Genomic DNA, 10,908 nt, shown 5'->3' with positions numbered 1-10,908 from the left:
GTCTTATGTTCTGCATAAAAATCTTTTGAATTCTCTCTGCTTCCAGGAACAGCAACTGGAACTGTGCCGACTTCCGTGTTGTCTTACTCTGATTACATATCCAGGCCTGAGGACCATACCAGTGTTGTCCACTTTGACAAAGATGAACGAGAGAAACTGTGTCGGATAGTCATAATTGATGACTCCTTGTACGAGGAGGAGGAAACCTTCCATGTCCTTCTGAGTATGCCCATGGGGGGAAGAATCGGATCAGAGTTCCCAGGGGCTCAGGTTACAATCGTTCCTGACAAAGATGATGGTGAGTACTAAATTACTTGAAAATTCTTCTTGCCGGGAAGATCAACATGAGGAACAACTTTCTAGACAGAAAAAATGGGAATTTAAAACAATGATAATATACACATTTATTTTATGTTTGGTTTTTTCATCGGATTAGGTTTCAAAGTTGGCTGCGTCTGTCGGTTTGTCTTCCTTGATTTAATGTTTCTAAAGGGAAAAAGTCACAACTATGTGTGTTTTTCTTCCCCTGTGCAGTTTCTTTCACCATGCCTTTTACCATCAGGTGATTAAACTTTTGACATTTCATGATGAAGAATTGAAATCTAATTTATTTCCTTCTTGGTTTTTTGTTTTGTTTTGCTTTTAAAAGCTTATATTTTGTAACTTTAATCTCAGTGTTTGAAACCGTTTTCTCAAAGAAACCTGTCAGACAAGGCTGTTAAATGAATAACTAGTAAACATATGGAAAATTAAATCCAACAAGCTACTCTGCCCCAAATTGGAGGGAGGGAATATGCTAGATCATTCTTCCCCAGAGAAACTAAATTGTCGTGAAGTAGAAATAGAGAAGGGAGCAAAAGGATCTTAATCTCCCCAGTTCAAGAAACAGTTTGTACTTTTTTGTGTGGATAGAGAGAGCAAAAGGAAAGATTGTGAGTAGTGTTGTAAGTAAAACAGAGAGCAGTAAACTGAGAGATGGGACTCCCTAACCCTGGGCTGATTTTCTTTCTCCCTTGAAATTTCCTCCTGGTAGAAGAAAGAGGAAGACACGGGGGATGATTCTTTCAGTTTGGAAAGAAGCTGGAGGACAATCAAAAGACCAAACTCAGGAAGTTGAAAATAATCTACTAGGAAAGGTCTTTGATAGTTAAATGGCAAAGCATGTGAGAAGTGAACATGGTAATGTGTCTTATGAGCCTATACTCTGTGCCAGGCACGGGTACTGGCTCCTCTGTATATTTTTTTTAAAAAGACCTTTGCATAGGTTTATTGGATCTTCGTATTTCTTTGCATTGTCTTTATACAAATTGATTTTCTTACTGATTTATAGTAGCTGTGAGAATAATAGATATTATACTTTTTACTGTATGTTGTTAAAATTTCTTCTAGTTTCTGCCATTTCTGTTTGGTTTATCTTATTTTGGTTTTTAAATTGTTTTTGGTTTATTTTATTTTGGTTTTTACATTGACAAATAATTATGTATATTCATGGGGTACGTAATGATGTTTAGACATATAAAATAGATCAGATCAGCATAATTAGCATGTCCATCATGTTAAACAAGTATCATTTCTTTGTGTTGGGAACTTTCAATATCCTTGTAGCTAGTTGAAGCTATATAATGTATTATTGTTAACTAGAGTCATCCTACAGTGGTATAGAAAACCAGAACTTGTTCCTCTTATCTAGCTGTAATTTTGTGTCCTTTACCTAATCTCCTCCCTGACCCCCCAATCTCTCCTCCCTTCCCAGCTTCTGCTACCTTTGTATATCATTGTACTTTATCATCCTAACAATTCTGTAAAATATATAACAACATCTGTGTTTTTACTGAAAATGTTTGAAAACACCAAAAATTAGGAATTCTTTTATCAAGAGGTATTGAAAGGCTTGATTCTACCTTAAATGTATATAATACACTATAAGTATAAGCTGCTCTAATATTTTTAACTGCTGCCTTAATTTATCAGTGTAATAAAAAGTTCTATTCTGTATTTAAAGTACAGAAATTTTATTTTATTTTGAAGAAAGAGCCAATATTTTGAATATAGTCCAAAAAATCTAATAGTCCATGCTAAATGCCTATCTGCTCTTTAGATAATCTGTCAATTGTTACAGGTAGAAAGAGGTAGGTCTAATTTAAAAATATAAGACGTAATTCATGTTTACGTTAGTTCAGTTTGTTTTGTTGGCAAAAAAAAAAAAAGAAATCTTTCCTGTATGGATTGATATGGGATGCACATGCAGAAAAAAAATGAAAGTACAGGAAAAAAACCACTTATTTATTAAGTGCCAGGCATTTTCACAAATGTATCTCTAAATCTGCAAAATGAAGGATGATACCATTATCCCTATTTTACAGATGCCAAGACTGAGACTTAGAGAGACTTGCTGATTAACTTGAACTTATGAAGCTAGTACACAGCAAAGCCAGTATCATGGCCCCCAAATCACGACCTTTCCATGCTATCACTCAGCCTTTAAAATGTGTCTCTAGTGGTAATGAAGTTGAGGAACCATTGGTACGATCCCATCGTATAATATTCATAGAACATCTTACTGTTGTCAGTGTCTTATCAGAGCTTCACAATTCACTAATGTAGACAGGGCAAGTGGCATTATAAGTGGGGTAGCAAAAGCCCAGAAAATTATTTACCCCAGAACACAGGGCTGGTAAATCTGGGTGCCATGGACTTTGATTTTGAGGGTACTGAGTACCATGCAGACGTTAGACCAGCGGTTTGTCAGGAATGCTTTTGGTGATTATTGCCACTCCTTCTTCATTCACTCAACCACTGTTCAGTAAATCAAAAGTCCTGTGCATACTGCTCTGCTTTCTCCCATCTGTCATTTACCTTCCACTTCTAACATCACTACTATAGTTTAGACAGACCCTTTTCATCTCAGATGTAGATTATAATAAACTTCTCACAGCCTCTATCTCATCCTACCCATACCTTGGTTTCCATTGCCACCAGTTTAACCTTTCCTAACCTCCTACCACACCTTTTCTCAGCACGAAACCCAAAAGTGTTGACAGCAAACTTTACCATCATCAGGAAGACAGGCACCTTCCACTTTCCCCAATCAAAAGCCAATAATGCACTAAAAAGAAAAAAATAAGTAAGTGTGGTTTAATCTCTTCTGGTAGTGTAATGATTAAGAAGTCTAGAAAGATTAAACTTATTTCCTAATTAAGAGCAATATTTAGTAATGTTATTCAACAAATATTGCAATTATTTTCTTAAAAATGCGACGGTTATTCTAGTCACAGGATAAGGAAAAGGAGAAAGAAAAGAGGAGGAACAAAGGAGATGGCACACAGGGAGGGTAGGTCTCATGAGAGCAAATCAAAGACAGACTGAGGAGTAAGAACAGGACAAACCAAGAAATTAAGAGAGAAAATGAAGGCACATCATATCTAAAGAAGAAAGAAAAGAACAGTACTGAAAAGAGGAGATGAGACAAGCCCATTAGGGCCTCTACTGTGGATAAACCACATCTTTCATATCCTGGCACTCATTTAGAGGGTTATTTTCTTTCTTTACAGTTACTTGAAATAACACTAGCAAAATAAACCCAGTTTACAGCTCTTTGAGGGCTATATTTTCAAGTCTTCAGAAGCTTTCAGTGAGATCATTATGACCTACCAGAAGGAATTATTCCTTGGACTGCTTAACATAGCAGATGGCACAAGCTCACCTCGAGGCTTAATCTTCACTCTGAGATTAAAGTTGCAGTTATCCAGTTTAATATTCCATTCAATAAGAAATTTAGTAAGACATAAGTTTGGGGTGGTTTATCTATTAATACTGTACCTTATCCACTGTTGCGTCCCCACAGAATCCTGTTGGTTGAGTGTTTCAGAGACTACCTTACTGACTAAATGATGATTTATAGCACTTTAGTGAAAAATACTCTCAGAAGATCTTCTGTTACTTAAGAAATAGCTACGATACCGAATGTCAACCCTTTATAGAATTGACAATATTGACTTACAGTCCCTAGGTCCTGCCCTGCACTTAGAGCTCAATCATTTCTTTTCATTCACTCATCACAGTTTGTCTTTTCTTTCACAATTCTTAACATCATTTTTCATATTTATTTTGTCATATTGTGCCCATTAGTATAATGTCGGATGGAAGTAGTAGAGCAGGCATTTTTGTCTTTTTATCATTGAAAAGGAAAATCTTATAATCGTCCCCCATTTAAAATAATGTATACTATAAGATTCTAGTAACATTTTATCAGGTTAAGAAAACATTTAGTTTGAGAAGAGATTTTATCAGGAGTAAGTATTAAACATAAAAATTTCTGCATTTATTGAATGTATTACATAATCTTTCCTTTCAATCCGTTAGTGTAACTAATTGCATTTTTAGATTTACTAGTGTTAAACCACCCATATATGCTTGAAGAAACTTACTTGTTCATGACATAATTTTATAAATTGCTGGATTAAATTTAAGAATATTTCATTTTAGGGCCGGGCGCGGTGGCTCACGCCTGTAATCCCAGCACTTTGGGAGGCCAAGTCAGGCAGATCACGAGGTCAGGAGATCGAGACCACAGTGAAACCCTGTCTCTACTAAAAAATACAAAAAAATTAGCCGGGCGCGGTGGCCGGCGCCTGTAGTCCCAGCTACTGGGGAGGTTGAGGCAGGAGAATGGCGTGAACCCGGGAGGCGGAGCTTGCAGTGAGCTGAGATAGCGCCACTGCACTCCAGCCTGGGCCATAGAGACTCCGTCTAAAAAAAAAAAAAAAAAAAAGCGTATTTCATTTTAGTATCTTTGCATGTATATGGGGCTTTAAATCTGTTTGTTTATAGAATCAAGTTTATAATGGCTTCATTAATTGAGTTGAGGTACTATCTTCCTTGTTTCTTTAATCTGTAAACTTCAAATAAGATTGAGATAATTTAATTTTGTAGGTTTGGTAAAATTATAAATCTACCTGTATATATGTAGCTAGATTTTGGCCCATTGTTTGGCTTTCTTAAATGGTTATTTCTTCTTAAGTTTTATTACTGTATTTTTTCCTAAGAAAGTTGTATGTATTATCTATATTTTCAAAATAATAGTGTAAATTTATTATAATTATCATAAAATTCTTAAAGGTCTCTATTGCATGTCCATTTATGTCTCCATTTTATTACTAATAATGTTCTTCTATCCTCTCTCTCTCTCTTTTCCTTTTCTCTTTCAATTTATCTTTCCAGAAGTTTGTATATTTTATACGATTTTTTTTAAAGCTATGTTTGGTTCTGACTTTTCTTTTGGAAACTTCTATTCTTTTTATTTCCTATTTTATTAGTTTCTGTTCTTCCCTCAGACTTATCTTCTAGTTGGCTAATTCTCTCTATATCTATTTGCTACTTAACTCATCCACTGAGATTTATTTTGATAACTATACTTGCATTTTGAGAAGATCTGTGTGGAGTTTTTCCATATATTTATCTTTGACTTTCTATCATGCTTTATTTTTTTCTTCATGTACTTTCTTTTTTACATATTTAATAATTTAGATATTTATTTTATAATCTTTGTTGCACAGTTTTATTACTGAAGATCTAAGGTCCAGATCTTACGTTTTTTGCTTCAACTGCTTCTTGCTTATGGTATATCATTTCCTTGCATATCATAATTTTGTCTTATAAATTGACTTTCAATGGGACTTTATATGCGGAAAGTCTATACAATCCTAGTTCAGGGATTAAACCCTGAGAGCAGTTTTGCTTTTATATTTGCTAGGGTCAATTTCTATATAATTTTTTTTTTAATTTGAGGAGTTCCAATGCCAAATAATGTGAATTAGGACCCCCAATCTGTATATTAGAGAGGCCTATTGAGACATTTTTCCCCATTCATAATTTAGGCAGAAATAGCAAGCTCCATAAGAGGACGGAGTTTTATTCTAACTCACACACGTCCTCTGGTATCCAGACTTTATTCTTGGGGTTTCAGTTTCAAATTTCCACTTTATATCACCTGTCCCTGGATGGGCGATCAAATGTAACCCACTCAGTATTAGTTCATTTCACTAGTACTCTGGGGTTTTTTTTTGAATTCTGTCTTGTGAGAGTATTTATTTCTTTACTGTAAAACCTCCATTTAAAGAGTTTCTATTATATTTGTAGAGTCTGTGAGAGGAAGGTTTTCAAGTATGCCCTTCAAAATATTGCTGTTGTAATTCACTAGAAAAGCTTTTATTGAGTGAAAATAACGTGTCCAGAAGTGTTTTCTGCAGTGGTGCTTATGGACTACTCTTTTCCAAACTAGATTGCCATTTGCACAATCAGTTCTCATGTCAGGAATACCATGGCTGAGTCAAAGATGGGGCACCTAAACTTTGTATTAGGTTGGTACAAAAGTAATTGCTGTTTTTGCCATTACTTTCAATGTCATTGGAAATCACTACATCTACCATATACTTAACACAAATAATACAAATAATTTCAATACATTGAAAGTAATGGCAAAAACAGCAATTACTTTTGCACCAAGCTAATATTTTGTGAGATAAGTTGCTCTTAAAAACTTTAATTTCTAGACATCACCTTTTTGGCAAAATGATTTAATTATTATGGAAATCCCATTTTTCTTTTATTGTACTGAAACATATCCAAGTCAAGCCCAAAATAGATTATTTGAAGTCTTATTTTAATTAATCCCATTGTATTGTTTCCCACAATGCATCATTCATATAGATGAAATCTTATCATTAAGGTGTCAGGGGGCACAGAAAATTACCATTGTAAACCAAGCTCCCATGTGAAAAGGACAAGAGCACTTGGCAAAGCAGGAGAAACTGGGTGATGACTGAAAGAGTTTTCTTCTCATATATCATCAAGGATTGCTAGTGACTGAGATTAAATGAAGGGGGAAAGGCAACACATTTAATTTGGAACCAGTGAATAAAATAGATTCAGTACTTCTTCAACAACACATTTAAAAATCTATGTTTTAATAGAAAGCATCTGAACAACTCTGTCTTCGTCAATATGCTATTTTGGTGTCTAAGGTGAAAAGAGTCTAGGCCAGGATTGGGTCAAGTGAGAGATCAAGGAACTCAGTTTCCACATGTGAATTTGCTTCTTAAAAACCTCTCATGTATCTTGATTATTCACCCCTTTCTTACCTTGGCCACCATCCCTAAAAGTGCCTGTATGAAGAATAAATGCAAAAGTACAAAAAGCATTGTATTAGTCAGCTCTCACACTGCTGTGAAGAAATACCTGAAACTGGGTAATTTATAAAGAAAAGACGTTTAATTGACTCACAGTTCCATATGGCTGGGGAGGCCTCAGGAAACTTACAATCATGGCAGAAGGCAGCTCCTCCCAGGGCAGCAGGAGAGGGTGAGAGCCAAGCGAAGGGGGAAATCCCTTATAAAACTATCAGGTCTCCTGAGAACTCACTCACTCTCACAAGAACAGTACAGGGGAACTGCCCCCATGATTCAATTGGCTCCACCTGGTCCTGCCCTTGTCACATGGGGATTAGTACAATTCAAGGTGAGATTTGGGTGGGGACACAGAGCCAAGCCACATCAAGCACAGAAAGCTAAAAGCATCATATTTATTTCATTTGGCTTCTATCTTACCACTTCCTTGACTTTCAATGCCAGAAAGTATCTTCAAGTAAAGAGTGAGTGCACTTTGCCAGTAGTATCTTTCTTCCCTCATGTCTTCATCTACTTTTTACCATACTGTAGCAAAACCTATTTTTTGTCATTTAATGGGAAGTCCTTATTGTTTGTCATTGGAAATCACTACATCTACCATATACTTAACACAAATGATACAGAGAACCATGAAAACAAAAATGTCCCTTCAGGCCAGACACAGTGACTCAAACCTGTAATCCCAGTACTTTGGGAGGCCGAGGCAGACAGATCACTGGAGGTCAGGAGTTTGAGACCAGCCTGTCCAACATGGTGAAACTGCGTCTCTACTAAAAATGCAAAAAACTTAGCCAGGTGTGGTGACGGGTGCCTGTAATCCCAGCTACTCAGGAGGCTGAGGCAGGAGAATTGCTTGAACCTGGGAGGCAGAGGTTGCAGTGAGCTGAGATCACGCCACCATACTCCAGCCTGGGCGACAGACCAAGACTCGGTCTCAAAAAATATATTTAAAAAACTCCCTTCAATTTTTCCATGAATCAAAATGTCTCTGGAGTGTATACAGTTGTCCCCTCCTTGTCATGCTATTAGTTACCTGCAGTAGAGAACAATAAGATATTTTGAGAGAGAGACCACATTTCCATAACTTTTATTTTAATATGTTGTTATAATTATTCTATGTTATTTATTATTAATTGTTGTTAATCTCTTACTGTGCCAAATTTATAAATTAAACCTTATTATATGTGTGTACTTATTAGTATTTACAGGCTTTGGTACTTTACAGGGTTTGGTACTATCTGTGTCATCGGTGATCCACTGGGGCATCTTGAAATGTATCCTCCACAGATAAGGGAAAACTACAACATTTGCAACTATAGGCAGCTAATATTCATGAATTTATGCAAAACACTTTGATTTGGGATTTTTTAGAATCATTCCATTTTCATTGCAGTCCTGTAATGTAGGAGGCACTATAGCAAGGTTTTTAAGGATACGATAAAACAAAGTAGATGATAAATTGGGCTGAAATCAAATGATTAAATATAAGCAAATACAGCAGTGCCCTCCATTTGAAATAAATTCACACTGTGAAGTTTTTGACTTCATAATGTACAGCATAAATTTTTCTTTGAAAGAAGAAACCTGCCACTTGAAAGATTTCCTAGTTGGAGTCAATCATGAGATGGAATCTAGATAATGTTGAATTGCAGTTTAATAAAGATTTATTTCACAATAAATATTTTTTGAGAATTTGATATCACTCATTCATGCAAAAACTGTGAATTGAGCAGCTGTGTGCCTGCACATGGCTAGGTGCGGAGGACACAACAGCAAACAAGAGAACCATGGCCTCTTAATTCATGGACCTTTCAGACTTTGGGGGTACACAGATAAGTGAACAGACAAGCATAAAATAAATGTGATAAGTGCTCTACTAAGACAAGAACATCCTTCCTAAACCAGGTTCAGAAAAAACTTCTTTTTTTTTTTTTTTTTTTTTTTTTTTTGAGACGGAGTCTCGCTCTGTCGCCCAGGCTGGAGTGCAGTGGCCGGATCTCAGCTCACTGCAAGCTCCGCCTCCCGGGTTTACGCCATTCTCCTGCCTCAGCCTCCCAAGTAGCTGGGACTACAGGCGCCCGCCACCTCGCCCGGCTAGTTTTTTGTATTTTTTAGTAGAGACGGGGTTTCGCCGTGTTAGCTAGGTTGGTCTCGATCTCCTGACCTCGCGATCCGCCCGTCTCGGCCTCCCAAAGCGCTGGGATTACAGGCTTGAGCCACCGCTCCCGGCCGAAAAAACTTCTTTAAAAATATGTTCTGGCTGAACTTTGAGGATGATATCAAGGTATCCCAGTGAAGGGGTAAGGAAAGTGTGTTTGTGAAGTGAGAAATTCACAAGTGCGCTGACTAAGTGGATGGGATGCCTCCATGGAATTGAAAGCTTGGATACAGCAAAAAACTAGAGCTCAAATAAGTGAATAACAAGAGCTTGGAGAGGAGGGCAAGGAGTCAATCTTATGGGTCCTGTGGCCATATAAAGGAGTTGTGTTTCATTCTTGCAATAGAAATAGGTGACACCTAAAAAGTTTTAGGTAAAATGACAAAATTAGATTTATATTTTGGAAATATCACTCTGCTCTGGCTGCAATGCAAAGAAAAGATTGAAGAGCTCATGTGGCTGTTGGAGCAACACAGATGATCAGTTACAGTGGCCTGAACAGGGTGGTTGTAGGAGGATGCAGAGACCAGGTGGCATCTGAGAGATAGTGCTGAGGAAGAACGGGCATGCCGTGGTAATTTATTGGACAGGAAAGACTGAAGGATGATGCTTTGTTTTCTAATTAGAGCTGTTGGGTTAAGAGTGGTACAGTTCACTGAGACAGGGAGAATAAGGGTAGAATGGGCTTAGGAATAAAGAACAATGAAATTATTTAAGGCATGCTAGTATGAAAGAAATGCCTGCTTGACTTCAAAGTGTGGGATATCAAATAGGCAACTGAAGATACAAGCCTGATTAGGAATTCTGCACTAGACAGTTCTGTGCTAGAGGCATTGTGACAAGTTCTCTATATGGATAATGACAAAAATCTTAGGAAAAGATAAAATTAAGAGACATGCAAAAGTGGACCTCGTATGATTCATAATATGGATGGATTTACACCAATTCTCATTTAAAAGAAAGGAATAGACTTCTTGAATGCTAAGCAGAAAATGAGAAATGATGAATAGAATAGTCAGTATTAAGGGTATGACCATCCCAGCAAAGAAGGTGCTAAAAAGAATCTAAGAACCAAACACATCTCAGTGTCTGAGTTTTATAAAGCATGCCTAGATCTGCACTGTTCAGCATGTGACAAGCTATGTCATTGTTTATTCCTGTTGCTTACTAAAAGATTTTAACCAGCTTATTTGGTGTATTTTTCTTTCCCACGTGCAAATATTTCACCAATTTTTGAAATAATAGGAAAGATGAACTTCATTTTAGAGGAATTTGCTTTTTGACCACCTTTGTTGGTATACTTCATACCTTACTAGCTTCTTGGTCAAATTTTATTAATGTCTAAGCTTCAGTTTCCATGGGTTTAAAATGGGGATACTAGTTTTACCTGTGTTTTCTTCATTTTTATTTTTTAGAAATTGACATCTTGATGTTTTGCCTGTCATGCACATTGTTTATACGTGATAAAAACATTGCCAGCTATACAGTACTGTCTGTGCAGTTTCATCAGTTCAACATGGAGAGAAGAATGCCAAGTTCAGTGGGGAGAAAGCCAGATTTCATTCA

The 10,908-nt window shown here is 36.6% G+C and overlaps 1 protein-coding gene across 1 annotated transcript in view; it reads left to right on the top strand.

Annotated features, from left to right (window-relative positions):
* FREM2 (FRAS1 related extracellular matrix 2) overlaps window positions 1–10,908 on the top strand; it is a 196,017-nt gene that overhangs the window by 99,490 nt on the left and 85,619 nt on the right. Inside the window, exon 6 of the mRNA XM_010360807.2 lies at window positions 47–298. Within this exon, the coding sequence (XP_010359109.2) occupies window positions 47–298 (252 nt within the window). The remainder of the gene's footprint in view (window positions 1–46; window positions 299–10,908) is intronic.

The sequence above is a fragment of the Rhinopithecus roxellana genome, chromosome 18 (assembly GCF_007565055.1).
Source record: "Rhinopithecus roxellana isolate Shanxi Qingling chromosome 18, ASM756505v1, whole genome shotgun sequence".
Lineage (NCBI taxonomy): Eukaryota > Metazoa > Chordata > Mammalia > Primates > Cercopithecidae > Rhinopithecus > Rhinopithecus roxellana.
The sequence above is the reverse complement of the archived record's forward strand: the minus strand, read 5'-3'. Positions and strand labels throughout refer to the sequence as shown.